This window comes from Hyperolius riggenbachi, chromosome 2 (assembly GCF_040937935.1).
Source record: "Hyperolius riggenbachi isolate aHypRig1 chromosome 2, aHypRig1.pri, whole genome shotgun sequence".
NCBI classification, from domain to species: Eukaryota; Metazoa; Chordata; class Amphibia; order Anura; family Hyperoliidae; genus Hyperolius; species Hyperolius riggenbachi.
The window spans coordinates 132,862,342-132,882,042 of NC_090647.1; the positions used below are offsets into that span (position 1 = coordinate 132,862,342).

The 19,701-nt window shown below is 42.1% G+C and overlaps 1 protein-coding gene across 1 annotated transcript in view; it reads right to left on the reverse strand.

The window, feature by feature from the left end:
* Positions 1-4,427: 4,427 nt before the first annotated feature.
* Positions 4,428-19,701, reverse strand: part of PIP4K2C (phosphatidylinositol-5-phosphate 4-kinase type 2 gamma) — a 102,115-nt gene continuing 86,841 nt past the window's right edge. Inside the window, exons 7-10 of the mRNA XM_068267436.1 lie at positions 11,400-11,513; positions 9,007-9,259; positions 7,559-7,662; positions 4,428-4,758 (exon numbers count right to left, since the gene is read on the reverse strand). Of these exons, the coding sequence (XP_068123537.1) occupies positions 4,678-4,758; positions 7,559-7,662; positions 9,007-9,259; positions 11,400-11,513 (552 nt within the window). The 3' untranslated portion in view covers positions 4,428-4,677. The remainder of the gene's footprint in view (positions 4,759-7,558; positions 7,663-9,006; positions 9,260-11,399; positions 11,514-19,701) is intronic.

The following is a 19,701-nucleotide window of genomic DNA, read 5'->3' on the forward strand; positions in this document are numbered from 1 at the left end:
ACTACCTCTGTCTCTTTCACAAACTACTGAATTCTGTAGACATGTACGTGGCCCTAAACAAGAAAACTCTGTCCTAACTATGCTAAAAGTTACTGCATTCTACTGCCCATTGTACAACTAAACCAACATATATACTTCAGCACTGAGAATGCTTTAAATGCTCTAAACTGCCCCTGAGAAATTACTAAAAGATTTAAAAATAAAAATAAATTAATGCTGTCCAGCCAATATAATTTCTGGATCAATATACGGTATATTCATTTTCTTCAGTTTCAAAAGGGAATACACTTAGCTTGTGAATCTTAACAGATCTCAGGCAACACTGCAGATTGTCTTCTACCAAATCAAAATGATACTTCAGCCAGAAGATATAATGCATTTCCTTAATTATCTTGAGCTTGTAAAAAACAAACCCTGAACAGAATTAATAAAGAGACCAATCATAAAAAAGAGAATTTTGTGTGACTTCAAGCAGTATTAGTAAGGCTCACTGGTTAGGTATATCTTATGCTGGGCATACACGGCTCGATTTTGCCGCTTTATTCCCCCGCTCGATCGATTCTGCAGGTGATTCTCATCTTCCACCCGTTTTTCTTATCTTTTTCCATTGTCCTCAATGCAGAATCGAGCGGCAAAACGATCGGGCGGGAGATCGGACGTGTCGGAAATGATCTATCGAGCCATCTAAGTGGCTCAGAATCGAGCCGTGTATTCCCAGCATAAAACCGGTTCGGGACGCGTGCAGTTAAAACTATGTCCAATGGTGGCGGCCTAAGCCTGATGCCGGTAGTTTAGGCTTGCCGCTACCGTGCATTGGACACGGTCGCACAGCCCCGTCAACAGAGATCTCTGCTGCCATTTTCTTTGGCTCCTGACCTCCTGATCACTCTGAGCGAATCACAGTGACCAGGAAGGGGAGCTGGGTCACTGGTTAAGGGGCCAGAGCCACACGGTCCACAATGAGTTAAGAAAACTGAATTTGCCAAGAGTATGACATTTTAAACCCAAATTGACAAGAGCATAGAATGGAGAAAAATAAGCTGCTCCATATGCAGCTCCTCTGCCTTGTTCAAGGAGACTTGCCCAGCTTAATGTTTCTAAAGGCAGAATTTTATATATTTCAAGCCTCCACATGCTTAATAGGGCCACCATCAGGGTAAAACGTCTAAAGATGGCCATACACTTATTTTCTCATTCGATTCCTTACATATTTGATTCATTTTCTCGGAATCTAAAAACAAAAAAAAATGATCGAAAGTTGGACAGGATGGAAATTTTAAACAATCGGGGGCGGGGCAAGAGCATTGGCAGATCAACAGCCTATAGCTTTGTGCTGCATCGAACAATGCAACTCTGGAGTTCAATTGTTTTTCAATAGATTCCCTGCTGGAAATTGATGTGCAGTGTATGGTATGGTAGGAATGTATTACATTGGATGGAAATCTATAAGGCTGTCCATATACCACAGGCTGATTCCCGATCAACTTCAGCATGAACTCTCTCGGGAATCGGCCAAGCCCGCTGTATTAGCACACACACACGTGCATTTATACATTACCTGTCCTGTGTCCATCTTCGGTTCCCGTCTGTCTTCAAATCCGCCGCTCTTCCTTATACATGCCGCCCAGCGTAGCGCGTGTGTGTTATCACACTTGCGCCGGCAGCATGCATGGGAAGTGTAGCGGCGGATTCAGAAGAGGATGAGCAACGCAACAAAGGATAGGTAAAGTATAAATGCACATACACAGATTTATACATAAACAGAAAGGAAGGAAATGTCGTTGCACGTCCAGATATCGCTCGTCATTACCGCTGCGCACACGAACTACCACGATGGCCCGATATCTTGTTGCATGCCTGATCAACAATGCAACCAATTTCGGGTGGAAATTGGTTGCGTTGTTGATCAGGCATGCAACAAGATGTCGGGGCATTGTGGTAATTCGTGTGTGCAGCGGTAATGACGAGCGATATCTGGACGTGCAACGAAACTTCCAGCACTGTTTATGTATGTATAAATCTGTGTACAGTCCTGGCCAAAAGTTTTGAGCCAAAAATACTGGAAATTAGAAAAGTTGGTGCTTAAGTTTTTATAATAGCAATTTGCATATGCTCCAGAATGTTATGAAGAGTGTTTAGATTAATTGCATAGTCCTTTGCCATGAATATTAACTGAATCCCCAAAAAAACCTTTCCATTGCATTTCATTGCTGTCATTAAAGGACTTGCTGAGATCATTTCAGTAATAGTCTTCTTCAGGTGAGAATGTTGACGAGCACAAGGCTGGAGATCATTATGTCAGGCTGATTGGGTTAGAATGGCAGACATGACATGTTAAAAGGAGGGTGATGCTTCAAATCATTGATCTTCCATTGTTAACCATGGTGACCAGCAAAGAAACACGTGCAGCCATCATTGCGTTGCAATAGCTTCACAGGCAAGGATATTGTGGCTACTAAGATTGCACCTAAATCAACAAATTATAAGATCATCAAGAAAGAGGTTCAATTCTTGTTAAGAAGGCTTCAAGGCATCTAAGAAAGTCCAGGATCTATCCTAAAGAGGATTCAGCTGCGGGAATCGGAGTGCAACCAGTGCAGAGGTTGCTCAGAAATGGCAGCAGGCAGGTTTGAGCGCATCTGCACGCACAGTGATGAAAAGACATTTGGAAGATGGCCTGGTGTCAAGAAGTGCAGCAAAGATGCCACTTCTCTCCCAAAAAAACATCAGGGACAGATTGATCTTCTGCACAAAAGTATGGTGAATGGACTGCTGAGGACGATTGTTTGGGGCATCTGGAAAAAGGCTTCTCAGGAGAAGAAAAGGTGAGCGCTACCATCAGTCCTGTGTCATGCCAACAGTAAAGCATCCTGAGACCATTCATGTGTGGGGTTGCTTCTCATCCAAGGGAGTGGGGCTCGCTCACAATTTTGCCCAAAAACATAGCCATGAATAAAGAATGGTACCAAAACACCCTCCAACAGCAACTTCTTCCAACAATCCAACAACAGCTTGGTGAAGAACAATGCATTTTCCAGCACGATGGAGCACCGTGTCATAAGGCAAAAGTGATAACCAAGTGGCTCGGGGACCAAAACATTGAAATTTTGGGTCCATGGTCTGGAAACTCTCCAGATCTTAACCACTTAACGACCAGCTAACGCCGATAGGCGGCGGCTGGTCGTTTGTGGTTTTACAAGGATGCAGATCCTTATAATTATATTTCAGTACATCACAAACAATTGAAACAAAAATTTAAAAGCAGTTTAGCAGCAAACTTTGTGAAAACGAATATTTGTGACAGACTCAAAATTTTTGGCCAGGACTGTATGTGCGTTTATACATTACCTATCCTGTGTCGCGTTGCCCGATTTTCATCCTGTTGAATTATAATAATTGGAATGTCGTTTGGCAGCCAAGTCACCTGACGTATGGCCACCTTCAGTGTATGGCCAGCTTAATCACTAAAATCCAAAATCCACCAGTCACACAATAGTTTCTAAGGAGAATCTATGCCATACAATCTAGGAGCTCAAGTTTTGTTTCAGACAAGCAAACCTTTAAAAGCTATTCACTTTCATCAATAAAGTGGATATTCCCTCCATGAGTAGTCTAATGACAGCCCTTGGGGTTTACCCTAACCTTTAGCCCTATAACCGCCTTGTATTGCTCACTTAAAAGCAACTACAGCTTTTTGTGTCAGCTCCACATTTTCTCTAGGCCTGCTCAATTACTACCTTTAGGGAACCAGAGACGATGGATCCTTAAAAATTAAAAAAAAGGGTTTATACATACCTGGGGCTTCCTCCAGCCCCATAATCGCTCCCACGCCGCCATCCTCCGCTGCCTCTATCGTCGGTACCGGGTCCTGTCACTTCTGCCAGACGCGACCAGTTGTACGCATACACAGGGGCTCCCTCCGGCTTTGTACACATGTGCCTGCGCAGTACGGAGGGAGCGTACTGCGCTTGCGTCGACTGGCCGAATTTACGGGACCCGGTACCGGTGGACAGAAAAAGCGTAGGATGTCGGCGTGGGAGAGAACCAGGCTTGTGGGGCTGATGGAAGCCCCAGGTATGTATAACTCTATTTACCGGTATTCTTCATCCCTGGTTCTCTTTAATGAGTCTGGTCACAATAGGCCCTGATGATCTGTTGGGAGTGGAAAACCTATTTTATCAGATTTAGCAGTACATGGAAAGACTATGTATGAGCATGTATTATCAGCGCCCTATAGCCACTTTCAGACAGCAAACAAATGTGTTTTTTGACTAATATATGTCTCTATCCAGGTCTATATGTCTTTACAGAACAGAAACACAACTGGTTTCCTAAAGATCTTCAGTAACGCAATTTAACAAGGGTAATGACAGGTAGTTTTCCATTTCCCAACTTGGATTCTGGTTACAAAACAGCATTAACTTAGCGACATTGTCATATAGGTTTATATATTTGGTCCATCAGAATTAACATCCTCTAACTTTAGTGTTGAAATAAAAATACACTGTGCCTCTTCTTCATGTTGATTGCCAGTGTTGTGGTAAAAATCTTTAGATTAAAAAGTCATTTGAAAAAGTAACAAAGCTATAAAAAAAAAACCCTGGCCGTAGATCAACATAGATATTTTTAGTAGGAGGCCTTAGATGAAATCTGAAGTATCAGTCTGAAGCAGGTTCTTCAAGCAAAGATGTTTGTGACAAATTCCAAGAATCTCTTCCCGTACTGGTCAGGATGTACCGTCGAGATCTCTGCTCCAGCCTGAAAAGCGGAAAATACCGGTAAGCCATTCATTTAAAAATATACATTTGAATATTCCAACAAAGCATTTATCATAACATGAATTAAAAAAAAAAAAAAAAAAGTAGAACAGAACCATATTCACAGGATGCCCTGACACCCGCACACATTCACCAGCTCCATGAAAATTTGCACCCTGCCAGGAACTTCATATTCCTAATGGAGCGTAAATTCACAGACCTCATGGTTAGGCCTGTGGTCACTAGAGATCGCAAACCACTCTAGAAACTGCTACCATATTTCAAGACCGATTTTGCTACTAAGAAAGAGCGATTTCTGGGAACGAAATTTTGGCCCATGTAGCCCCAACATGAAATCACTAGGAACTTGCACACGTTCATTTGAAACCTTTAAGACAACCTGTAAATCACTCCCATTATCTGTAGTATAATCACCATAGCTGCATTTCATTGGTCCAATTTTAAGCTACATAGATTTTTATAAAATCATCAACTCAGTTATTAGCATCTGATTAACCACCTTATGTCACAGAAGAAAAAAGTCTGTTTATACATTCTAAGCAGCTCATAAAAGGCCAACTATTAGATCAAAGAAATCTTCTCCTGCTGACCTTGCTCATATTCTGGAAAGTACGTCCAACAAGGTAGAGCTCTCTAGAGGTCTGCATATTACCTTATAGGTACGTTCCGGTATGCCAAGGTTTGGCAATTAAGAACCAAAAGCAGGTACTTTGAGCAGTCACAGAACTTCTCTTTCTAACATGCTAAATAGGTATTTGATTTACTATGCTGCTAGTGGCTGCATTTGCTGATTCGGACAGAAGTACTGGAAATTAACCATCAACTATGGCTACCATAGCTTGCTACTGAGGTTTATACTACTGTGTTGGTGTATTCAAATACAGATATTAAACCACTTCTAGCTGTAGTCAACTTTAAACACTCATTTTTTTGTTGGGGTAAATGTTGGGAGCCACAGAACAATTTCTTGCATTCTTGACTTCACTGATGGCATGTTTGTTTCAGACCCAGGTGTGCATACTTATCAAAGCAGTTACAATGGAACTCATGATTGATATACAGGCAGTCCTCTAATAGGTTACATTCTGGGAGATTGTAAGTGGAGTAATGAGTTAAACGTGGTAAAACATGGATAAATGATTTTCTTTCTGACAACACAGGATTTGGACATATATTATAAACGATGTTTTTGGGTTGTTTTGAATGTGCTTTTAAAGTGACACCAAAGAGCAAAATAAAGTATGATTTAATGAATTGCATGTGTAGTACGAATAATTACTAGAACATTACTAGCAAAAAAAAAAAAAAAAATCTCATTTTGAGTTATATAGCTTTTTGTTGTTTGTTTTTACATCATTCTCTAATATTTGCTGTTTACAAACTACACTCTGCAATTTCAACTATGAAACAGAGCAGAGCTAATGGCCCTTTGAACTTCCCTGCAGTAAAAGCTTATCTAAAGTTGTCTTTCACTGTTTCTTTGATGTATAAGGGCCGTTTCCACTTGTGCGTTGCGATTCCAGTGCGGAAAACGCACGTGCGATTTACCATGCGTTTTTCTAAGCGATTTCGCATTCGGTTTGTGGCCAAGCGTTTTTAACCATGTCAATGCTGGTGCGCTTTTTACATTGTTTTTACTCGAAAACGCATGACAAAAACGCATGACAAAACGCATGCGTTTTTCCTATTAATTACATTGTATGCGATTCTCTGATGGCTCTGCCATGCAGATTTTTCCTGCCCAGAAAAACGCTAAGAAATCCTGACAAGTGGAAACAGTCCCATCCACTTGTATTGGTTGTGCAAATCTGCATGCAGGAAACGCATGCAGATTCGCTCTAGTGGAAACGGGCCCTAAGTGCTTCAGAAAATAGCACCGTAGCTGAGCAAAGTTTGGTCGGAGAGCTCAGAGAAGAAGCTCGATTTGCATAGATAAATGACATTTCCTAAGGCCCCATTCACACTTAGATGCGCAAAACGCCCGCAATTTTTGCTGGCGTTTTGCAGGAGTGATTTTTGTGTAATTTCACGCAGAAAAATCACTGGACAGTGCAGCGATTTCTCAGCGATCGCGTTTAGCGCTTCTGTAGCACTGAAATGGGATCCCCGGGAAATCGCCTGAAAATGGTGCAGGCTACGCGTTTGTGTTTCATGATTTTGGGTGATTTGTGGCGATTAGCGCAAATCGCCCAAGTAAGAACGGGCCCATAGGATTTTATTACACTAGCTCTTTCAAAAGCACTGGCGTTTGAGCGTTTTGCCGAAATCGCCGGCAAAACGCTCAAGTGTGAATGGGGCCTTACTCTTCCTGTACTGGAAACAATATGAGACTCTTTTCTTTGCTACTAATGTTCTATTTCTTAGCTGTACTACACATACACGTCATAAGTTTATTTTCACTTCAGATTCCTTTTAGAGTGTTTGTGCTACTTATAATGGTTTATACTATAACATGTGACAGCAAATATATGTAATAAAAAAACAGTTGTATATTTTGTACATGAAGACAACTTTGTATCTCTGAAACGTCATAACTCGAGTCATTTGCAAGTAGGGGACTATCTGTAGCTCAGATATTTTGCTGCAACTTAAAACCTTTGCTCCAGTTTTCACTGCAGGCATTGATAAATATGCCCTAGTATATATACATGCTCAGAACATACGTATAAAACCATAGTTTTCTATCACTACGTTGTCGTAGATTATAAAACAGCAATATGATACTAAGTATAAGCCTATCACCCAATATGACAGATAAATGATTTTAGTGTTGACATTACCCCATGCTTAACAGTTTTCGCTGCATGAGCAGCTTTCTTCTTTGCATCATACTGTGTAAAAATGTCAATCAGTCCCATGAAATACACCTCTTTCTGCGGGGCACCTGTGAGAACGGAACATAAGAGTCAATATATTACAGTGAAATTAAGCATACTTTAATGGGGCAGCAGTAGCATAATATCCAGATTCCCACCCCACAGAAGTTACCCTAGGGTGCTGTAATATGTGGGCAAAGGATGGCGCATCTGAAAATTTGCATGCAATGGAAACTACTCCCTTGACATGCACTGGCTTCAGTTTGGATGGACAGGCTGTAACTGTTGCTGTACTCTCCACTGTTGTGCAGCATTTTTTCTTTTTTTTTTTGCTAAAAAAAAAAAATTATATATATATATATATATATATATATATATATATATATATATATATATATATTTTATTATTATTTAGTATTTATATAGCGCCAACATATTACGCAGCGCTGTACAGTGTATATATATATCTTGTCACTAACTGTCCCTCAAAGGAGCTCACAATCTAATCCCTACCATTGCCATATTTCTATATTATATAGTGTAAGTACGGTAGTCTAGGGCCAATTTAGGGGGAGCCAATTAACTTATCCGTATGTTTTTGGGATGTGGGAGGAAACCGGAGTGCCCGGAGGAAACCCACGCAGACACGGAGAGAACATACAAACTCTTTGCAGATAGTGCCCTGGCTGGGATTCGAACCAGAGACCCAGCGCTGCAAGGCGAGAGAGCTAACCACTATCTATATATATAGATATAGGATAGATATAAATCGTTCGGAAACAGCCTGATCAGTCTGCCGACAGCGCGTACACACGTGCTACTGTCGGCAGAATGTCCACCCAGCGGGGTGTTCTGGCGGACCCGTTGTTTGCGGAAGAATGGCGTGTGTACACGCCTTAATGTTGCCACTGATATATATGGTAAAATACATGAGGGTGATTCATCTCTGGTTCACTTTAAACTTTAGAATTCTGGAGTTATTTTAAGGATTGAAGCGTTAACTTTAGAGATCTCATCTTAACTTAAAGAAAGAAGACAGAAGAAGAATGAACTTTAGGTTTGTCTGAGGTAAATGGTTTAGTGAATACTACATGCCTTATCACCATGGTGATAACTCGAAACATTTTTAAAAAGACAGGAGAATTAGTGAATTGAGGCCATTGTCAGTATTTGCAGTAGTCTGCACACAAATCAAAGTGTATACATTTGTCAAAGTAATGGCTGCATAAGTTATTAACTTCATGACTCAGTTTAGCACTTCATTCACCATGAATACATGTGCTACTCCCAGAACCACCCCCAGATCTGTAGATGAGCAATATTCCTTCATTTCTGAAAATATGAAACTCCTAGGCTTCTGCTTTCTGAACCAAAAGGTCCTGCCTAGCCATATAAATGAATGATAGACTTACTGTCAGAGCTTTTGACTGCATAGACATCAATGTAGGGGTCGAATTCCCCAGGGCCCAGGGGTTTATGAGAGTTTAGGTAGCCAGCGATTCCTTCAGGGGATGTTCCATAGGAACCTGCAGCGGTATATTGTCCTGGACCCTCATTTTCACCATCCTCTTCTTCCAGCTCCTCCTCCTCTTCTTGCTCTGCTCTAGTGACATCATGAATTCCCAGCAGCAGACTGTAATCCATGATCTTTAACTGCACTAAAAACTGAACAAATACAAGCCCTTTAAACATCATACATTTCATTTGACAGCTATGACTCCACTTAATAGAATAACTTCAGCAAAAACATTTACTTTAGATTTGGATAGAGTTGGTTCGCAGCTCTGTTAGGCTTTGTTCCTGCTACGCAAGACAAAACATCCCATTTGGCCCACTCTAGTGCTTGCAAAAAAAAATAATAATAAATATTATATATATATATATATATATATATATATATATATATATATATATATATATATATATATATATATATATATATATATATATATATATATATATATATATATATATATATATATATATATATATACACACACACACACACTACATATGCCGATAGTATACCCACTGGCTAGCCGTTAGTGATCCACTGCAACAAGATCACTAATAGTGTAGGACAGCTGTACTCATGCTAGATGTTCACCTGAGAATATCATGGCTGACCGTAAAAAACCATAACAGTCTTGGGCATGTATGTAGGTTTCTGGTTGTTTGTATCATTACTGCACTGTCTTAGACAACCCTAAGCTGTGCCACTACTTTATGTCATTGCCAAAAATGGTCTGAATCATTTATACAGCCATACACGTTAAAAAAAAAGCAGTAAACAATAAGTAATTTGTTTTGTAACATAGCACCCCAGATTCTGTCCCTTAGTCGATGGGAAAAAAAGCAACTAGGACTTGGGGCCAGTTCACATGGGTGCCAGGGCGATAGCTCATTCAGCCAATGCTAGCAGCGGTGGAGACCGGCGTTGACACGGACGACAGAAAAAGGCAGTTCCAGCTTTTTAAAAACCCATCCATTCATTTGAATGGAAGCAGTGCATGATCCCTTTTAGCGTTGCAATTCTTGCCCGCCAAAAACACATTTAGCGCTCGTGTGAACTGGTCCTTAATGACTAGCAGCTGGTGTCAACAAATTGATATTTCTGCTTTTGTAAACTGAAGGGAGATATGTGCTATGATAAAATCACAGGAGCACAGATGCAGTGTTGGACTGGGAGGTGGAAAAACTGAGGAAATCCACCTGCTGGCCGAGCAGCAGTAACCCTGTGTTATTACTACCAATAGAATCCTGCAGCAAGTCTTCACTGTGAGCAGCAACAGCTTATTACTGCCGCTTGGCTATTGTACATATGTATTGTTCCCTGAGCTGGGTTGTCCCATAAACAGTTTTCCTTTCTTATTACTTTTGCAATTTGCACCTCCAGTCAGCACCTCAGTGAAACTGACAGAGATAACAATGGAGGTTGCAAAAAGAGCAGTCCATGGGGGGTGGGGACGGGGTTTTGGAACTGACCACAGAGTAACACTATTCCATGTTGTGCACCCCACTATGCACATTCCTCTAAATGCCTCTCTAGCTAGGATGAGTGGCATTTACTGGTGTTATGAATGAAAGAGGAAAGGGGAGAGGAGGGGAGCATGTAGATGCAGGGAATTGTGACAGCAACATTTTAAACCTAACATGGTTGGATGCTATTTACTTGTGATGGGTAAGCTGCAGGCAATGGGGCTGCCTGTAGAGACATCACAATGTCAATTGTCTTGTGCACAGAGCAATGCTTTTGGTAATATATCTAATATATTAATAACGCCTTCAAAAATGCCCAAGATGTATAAGAGCACAGGGTCCCAACCGGTGTAAATCTTATATTAATGTATTTGAAACTGGCAAAATTTGTAATGCCATTTCCACTGTGCTTATCATTTACTTATAACAGATCCACATATTATTCAGCTGAAGTGAAAACTCTACAGCAGCATTAAAGGAACAAATACACAAAGTATGTCAACATGTTTTCAGCTCCAACAAATGCTGATCTGGGTGAGATATTTCAAATCATTGTAGTGATACTTCTCACCACCAGAGGGAGAGAATCCCAAAAGCAGTTCAGGCTCAGCACAGCTCCAGTTTACTAACCAGCCTCTGACAAAATTCATCAATATGTACAGTATATATTAAATATTTGATACACTAAGAGAATACTGACATAACAGGATGTGCAGCTTATAGTAACAGTTGTACACCTAAAGTTTAGAAAAATTGCAATAGAAAATACCCGTACTGTACACATTTACAGTCAAATAATAAACAACCAGGAAAGTATGTTGGCTACCTCAACATCTCGCTTCAGTTTTTCCATGAAGACCTTCTTCTGCTCCTCATCAATGTACACTTTCTGGCTCATGTTTAGGAAATCCATGTCTTTTAAAGTGGGCAGTTCTTTTATCTTGAGGAGGGAAAAACAACATTTGTTTAAAACACCCAATACAAGGTATAAAAAATAAAATGAAAAAAACTTTTAAAATACAATGCATTGGGAAGTATTTAAAAAGTGTACCTGAACTGACCCAAAAAAATAAAACTAGATACTTACCTCAGTAGAAGAAAGCCTCTGTATAGTCCAAAGGCTTCACCGATCTTCTTACGCCCCTCTGTTGCTGTGCTGGGACCCTATGAAAATATTCAACAATGTTGTTGAATATGGTGCTTACGGGCACACAGCGCAGATACAAAGTATGGCCTGTGCCTATGCTGTAGCTTGGAGCCGCTTCTGGGTGGCTTTCTCCTCCCTGCTTGAGTGAATTCATGCTACTGTGCAGGCGTGAAGCCTACTGGTGCCTGCGCAGTGCAGCTGCACATGAACGGCTTCGTGGCACTGCACAGGTGTGAATCCTACTGGCATCTGCACAGTGCGGCTGCACATAAGCGGCTCCATGCCACTGCACAAGCATGAACCCTCCTGGCGTCTGCACAGTGTGGCTAAACGTGTACACAGAGGGGAGTGTGGCCGCGAAGAAGAAGGTCCCGGTGAGAAGCAGAGGGCTCAGTGAGGATCAGGGATATCCACATACCTGTGTCACAGTACTGAAGATTTCACTGTCACCTGCCTGGGTGCTTAGGCAATCCTGGCATAGTATGCTTCCGTGTCCCCCTCCCCGGGAATGAAAAACTGCGCAGCAAAGAAGCTCAGCCGACAAATGCTGCTTTGCACGGTTGCAGAAAAGCATTTTCAATGAGATGCCGGGCTGCTGTGGGTGGCCTGGTGACCCAGCCCTTACCTAAACACATTCTGCTTCTACCTCTGCTGAGATTAGCTTTTTGTGGCCAGCACTGCAGCTACAATTATGAAGCATTCCTCCCTGCTTAGTGTGTAATACAACTTTAAAACTTTCACAATTACTCCTTAGTGTGTGTAACGATTTGTGTCAGCACGCAGAGAGAATCTGATTATTGGTGATCTGCAGTATCACCAAGAATGCAGATATATACCTGATTATTGATGATCTGCAGAATCACCGATAATACAGATATATTGCTAACCTCTGGACACCTATTGGTATGTGAGTGGTGTAACAGTAGTACTTTGAGTAATGCACCTGCTGAGCAGGTGATCATAGGCAGTAAAGGAATACTGCTCTTTAGGGCACAGGAACCTTCCAGCAGCCTGAGACTCTTTAAAGGGAAACTTAAGTCAACTATAAAAAATGAGATTTACTCACCTGGGGCTTCCCTCAGCCCCCAGCAGCCGATCGGTGCCCTCGCAGCCCCGCTCTGACGCTCCAGGACCCGCCGGCGAACACTTCCGGTTTGCCCGTCACTGGCCGATAGGCATGGAAACGCGAGTGATTCTTCGCGTTCCCAGCCTGTATATCGCCCCCTATGCTGCTATTGCGACCAGCTGGCTGTCCTGCTGATCCTCTGCCTCTAATACTTTAAGCCATAGACCCTGAAAAAGCATGACAAATCTGACCAGATTGTCTGCATGCTTGTTTCTGGTGTATTTCAGACACTACTGTAGACAAATAGATCAGCAGGACTGCCAGGCAACTTGTACAAAATACGGCAGCCTCCATATCACTGTCATCTTGGGTTCACTTTAAGGCCACAATTAGTCAACAGCTAGTAGGTTATAGGCAGCATACATGTAATTAATGCGCTGGGAAATTTGGGCACAGGGTAAAGCCAAAAACGGCTCACCCTGTTTCTGCAAGTCCCAGCATTCCCTTTCCAGGCTGCCATTGCCACTGGGATAAGATGTAAATTGGCTTACAGCTATTGCTGGCAGAAAACTTGCACTATTTTTAATGTAATTAAGGCTCAGTTTATTGACGGCGCCCAAATTACTGACTGAGCTCTGCTATAGCCGTAATTCACATTACGGCCTATGACTGTTTTTCCCTGACTCTTATAGGCAGGGCTTTTAGGGCTACTATTACACAAAGGACCCTGCTGAGGAGCAGGATGTACACGCAGGCCTCAAGAACAAGGAGAAAAAAAATTCTTCCACCAATAATGTTGTTGAACACTAAAGGCTCATACACACATCAGACCATAGTCTTTGGAAAATGAAAGATCACAGACCAATTTTACCCCCTTCCATGTAGTATGAGAGCCATACCTTCACAGTCTATTCTATGGAGCTGAACTTCCCATCAGACAGAAATCTTTGCAAGATGCTGCACACAAAGATGCTGTAGACATTCAAAAGATCCGTTCCTGCAAAAGATCTGTTCCTGCAAAAGATCCATTCCTGCAAAATGCATTCATAGTCTATGAGATCTGCAGATCATACACACCTTGTTTAACAGACATTCATCTGCAGATCAGATCCACCAGGATGGATTTTCAGATCTGCAGATGATTGTCTGATCTGCAGATGAATGTCTGTTAAACAAGGTGTGTATGATGATCTGCAGATCTCAGACTATGAATGCAATTTGCAGGAACGGATCTTTGGCAGGAACAGATCTTTTGCAGATACTGATCTTTTGTGTCTGTACAGCATCTGTGTGTGCAGCATCTTGCAAAGATTTTTTTCTGATGGGGAGTCCAGCTTCATAGAAAAGACTGTGTAGATATGGCTCTCATACTACATGGAAAGGGGTAAAATTGGTCTGTGATCTTTCATTTTCCAAAGACTATGGTCTGATGTGTGTATGTGGCCTAAGAGTGTGTGAGTGTGTGTGTGTGTGTGTGTGTGTGTGTGTGTGTGAGTGAGTGTGAGTGTGAGTGTGTGAGTGTGTGAGTGTGTGAGTGTGTGAGTGTGTGTGTGTGTGTGTGTGTGTGTGTGTGTGTGTGTGTGTGTAGTGATAGTTCACAAGAAACCAGCACTTATGTCATGGAGTTTTTAACTGCTGGAAAATATGTATAGGTGATGTCGTTATGTGGCAAAGTCCAGCTCAACATTCAGCTGCACAGATTCAGACATAAAATGAGAGGACACTAGCTTTCTGTCTGGCTGTACAAGATTTTCCTACGGGAAAAAAAAAAAAAAAAAAAAAAAAAAAAAAAAAATCGGTATGGAAATTATGTAGCGTTGCAATTATTTATAGCAGTCCACAACTGCTCTTTTTATGTGCTGTACTTTTAATGAAGTCTATGACAACCAAATAAGGTCTTTCAGACATCCCTTGGAGTTGCTGTACGTTTCATAAAACGACAAAGCGCAGACAGATTCAAAAAGGAACCTGCAGAATTCTAAGAATGACAAGAACAGGGGTCACAGTAGGTAAACTGCAAAAAGGCTCATAAAAAAAAAAAATTAATACAGTACAGAATAAATGGGCACAGACCTGATAATTAAATGATTGAAACAGATATTTATCCAACACCATAATAAAACAGACATCAGATGTATCCACAAAACTGATGCTAGGTACACATGAAACAATTTTCTGTTATATTTACCTGCCAGGTCGATTTTTTTCAACTTGTTCAACCTTAACTTGATACATTTTCTGATCGATTTTCATTTACTTGTATGGAAATCGATAGAAAAATCGATCAGAAAATCAATCTGAATTAAGATCGGACATGTTGAAAAAAAACAATCGATCTGGCAGGTAAATCTAACAGAAAAATTGTATCGCGTGTACCTAGCATAAGAGGAAAAAAATAGTTATAGTGGCATTGCACAGGTAGCAACACCACTGAGGGAGACCAAGGAGCAGGAAATAACTGAGCTAACACAATCTAACTACTACTATTGCCAACAAATCAATTACAAAATAAATACATTTGTATGTAATCATAGCTATAGAAGGTCAGTAGGGTTAGCAACTGAAAAGGAAATACAACTGATCAAATGGGGAGAACAGGTGGCAAGCTGTCATCTGTTATAACCATAAACCAGGCATGGGCAAACTTGGCCCTCCAGCTGTTACGGAACTACAAGTCCCACAATGCATTGCAGGAGTCTTACAGCCACAGTCATGACTCATAAAGGCAAATGCATTGTGGGACTTGTAGTTCCGTAACAGCTGGAGGGCCAAGTTTGCCCATGCCTGCCATAAACCTTAGATTATATACCAATCCAAGGACTGGGAATCTGTCTCACCAGGCTCATATCTAGCTTAAAGCAAATCCATCCCCTGTCCCAAAGGCAGTCAGACTGGAAACAGTACAGGGGGTGAGGTAAACATGCTGATCAGCTTTGCATGCACAATTGTATTATCCATTATAAGGTGACAAAAATGACATTTCACTAGGCCTTAAATTGCTGACAATCTTATTTCTAGCAACAGTGGCAGGAAACTACAAAGAGATGTCAGGGTTCTTCAGAAGCCACCCCTCCCCTTAGAATACCCACTGCCTAGCCATGGTGGTAGGTTCATGAACCTGGCCAGACTGACCATAGTTCATGCTCCCAGTGCTTTCTTCACGCAGATTGTGTGTGTAGTCCCCATTCTTCCTCAGCACAGCAACTCCCCTATCTTCATTTGAACAGCCTCGCAGACCCAGCTGTTCAAATGATGTTCCATGTGAAAACGTCAGAGGTGCAAAGGACATAGGGACAGAAGCAGGTAAGAGGCCAGGGGAAGCAAGAAAAATAAAGGCTCTGCCAGCCTTAAATGTAAAAGTGTATCTGAATGGAAGAAAAAGTGGCCAAAATTATCAATTATTTCAGTAGAGGGACGCCTCTGAATAATCGAGAGGCTTCCTCCACCAATCCAGCACTAACACCACCGAAACCTCGCTGACCAGGGCTTTGACGATTGTTGCATGCGGTTGCACTCCTGTCTGTGAACCAGTGTGGCTGCCCCATGCCTGCACAGTAGCACACAGCCATTTGGGCTTGGCTTTTTCTGACTGCACTCATTTGTGGACAGGAGCATGACCACTGACTTCCACAGCAGCCACACCAACGGTTGACATAGCAGCTTCACAAAATGAGACAAAGCAGCCACACAAATGGGTGGCGACACTTGTTTGAGGAGGCACATGGGAGCCTTAACTCATAACCAAGGGGTCAAAAGGTTGCTATGCTTGTTAAGGGGGACTTAGCAGGATACAATGAATAAGACACGGGGGTCATACTGTATGGAGGACATTAGTCCCTTTTTTAAGTAGGGAATAAACATATGTTATTTTGCGCACACATACAGGAGTTTCACGAGATTTGAACATTTTCAGAAAAGTTCCTCGGGACTAAAAAAAAAAAAAAAAAAAAAAAAAAAATTGAAAAAGATCCTGAGGTTCCCTCTACGTGGCAAGTATGTAACTTCTCCTAAACATCTCACAGATTTACTTTAAAGGGACAGGACTTCCTCTCGGCTCTAAAAGTAAAGCAACAGCATAATAACCTTTAAACTGTATAGTCTGATCACTACTAGAGAAAGGCACTACGCAATTTTTTTTTGTTTATTTGCAAGAATAGCAAATTCAGCACAGATAAAAGAAAAAGGTGGATTTTATAAGATTATTAGGATCCCTGATAAGTTTCACAATATGCCCCTTCGGTTGGGCTTGAACTGTTAATTCTGGCTCCCATTTCAGATAAAGCATAACTCAAGTCACAGAGAAAGAGAGCCCATAGATCTCCATTGTGGTCAGGCTGAAAACAAGTATTTTGCGGAATATAAGACGCTCCGGCATATAAGACGCACCTAGATTTAGAAGGCAAAAATCAGGAAAAAAAAAAAACTAAACCTAGGTGCGTCTATGGTGCAGGGGTGTCTTATGGACCTTTAAACCCCCCAAAACTGTCTCTATCTAAGCTGAACTGCTCATCTACACTAAATCCTGCTACACTACACTTCACTTACCCCTGCTGCCCCCACCAACTACACTACACTACACGAACTAACCCCTGCAGCCAACCCAAACTACACTACACTAACTAAATCCTGCACCCAACACAAACTACACTACACTTTGCCCCTGCAGCATCTCACCTGATCCTGCTGCCGCGATCCTGTCCTCCTCCGCCTGACTGCCGCCTTCCAAGGGTCATCCGAGGGTCCCAGCTGTGGTCATCTGAGGGTCCCAGCCATCCCATCCAGAATCCCGGCTCTTCAGTGTCCCAGTCGCCAGATCGTCTTCACTGCAGACAGCAGCCATGCGGTAATCACGCGCTGCTGCCTCGCCGACATCCTCCATGGTAACGGCGTCCTCTTCCTAGTTACGATGCCCCCTTCTGTGTGACGAGCAGCGCATGTGCGCCTGACGTCATGCGTGACCCCTCACGCATAAGGGGGCACCGTAACTAGGAAGAGGACGCCGTTACCATGGAGGATGTCGGCGAGGCAGCAGCGCGTGATTACCGCATGGCTGCTGTCTGCAGTGAAGACAATCTGGCAACTGGGACACTGAAGAGCCGGGATTCTGGATGGGATGGCTGGTACCCTCAGATGACCCTTGGATGGCGGCAGTCAGACGGAGGAGGACAGGATCGCGGCAGCAGGAACCGGTAAGTATGTTTTGGGGCCCAAATACCGTACCTTTAGAATATAAGACGCACCCACTTTTCCCCCCTAGTTTTGGGGAAGAAAAAGTGCGTCTTATATTCCGAAAAATACGGTAGCTTGTTTTCATTAGATTCTGCTCTTTCCTTCCATAGTCTCTGAACAAGCAGATCAGCAGAACAGCTGCAGTCTTATCTGCCTCACTTTTATGTGTTCAACATACCCTGCAAGGCCCGGTGCACACCAAAACCCGCTAGCAGATCAGCAAAATGCTAGCAGATTTTGAAACGCTTTTTCTTATTTTTCTGTAGCGTTTCACCTAGCATTTTGCGGTTTTGGGAAGCGGTTTTGGTGTAGTAGATTTCATATATTGTTACAGTAAAGCTGTTACTGAACAGCTTCTGAAAAAAAAAAAAAATGACTGCAAAACTGCTCTAAACTGCCGTTTTTCAGAGCGGTTTGCGTTTTTCCTATACTTTACATTGGAGGCAGAAACGCCTCCGCAATTCAAAAAATGCCTCACCCCGGGAGTATGCGTTTCAGCAAAACGCCTCCCGCTCTGGTGTGAACCACCCCATTGAGATACATTGACCAAGCGTATCCGTATCCGCAGCCGCAAGCAGCTGCAAAAATGCAGAAAAACCCGCTCGGTGTGCACCAGCCCCTTGTGAAGGGAGCTCAGCCTGCTTTTTACATCTGATTTTCCAGCTACACCCACGCAGGTGAACTGAGACAGCCACTGGCAGAGGGAATTATGCCACATTAATAGAATTCTGAAGGAGGGGGGAGCCCTGCTGTCTCGTATAATCTGATCTAGAAACGCTGGCCACAAGTCATGATGAATATTTCAGCACTATTACAGTTGACACGATGCACTATTTACTGCTAAAAGGAGGGGGGGCGGGGGGGGTGGCGTGAAGGTTTAGTTAAGAGGATATTCAAAAAATTCAATATTAACACCTTTACAGCAGAATGAGAAAAACAAACATCTGTGACTAGATACTGCAGTGATACTGTAAGACTTCCATAGCCACAGCTACTGGCCAGCTCTTTTTTTTTTCCAGCTCGTATAAAAAAACAGCATAAGATTTATTTTGTTGTTGTTGGGTCAGGACTACGTGCACAAAAGGTGAGGCCTACTTTGAGTACATTTACATATTGTAAGGTTTGATAATGCAGCAATATTTGGGATGACTGCATTGCTTCGTCTCCCCTTTTCCCTCAGATAGCTTGGCTAATTCAGTTTAAGCCAGACTTTCTGGCGTCTCAAGTGAACACTATTCACACATATCAATCCCAGGTTATTCCTGGTCTCATTTGAACTGGAAGTCACTTGGTTAGTTCAAAAGTGAAATATAAGACAGATTCAAAATGGACACACTTTGTACAAACAAAAACTTTCTGTCCGTTTATGAAGTTCCATTCTTCATGCTTTTGACATTGCTATGTCACATTCACAACCTAAATCCATACTGTAGAATATAAAGACAAATTAATATAGCCAATGATGTAAGCGCTCTGTACGGTATCCTGGGGTAATGTTCAAAAGAATCCTGTGTGACATCCAATCCATACATCAAAAATGGCTTCAAGTCGATACCCTCAGAGTATATGTGTAAACAAACAAAAAAAATATATAACAATAATAGTGTAGTATTCTTATAATAGTGTGCACCTCCACCTCCCAGCAATGCGCACCACCATCAGGTGAACATCCCAATACTGTATATA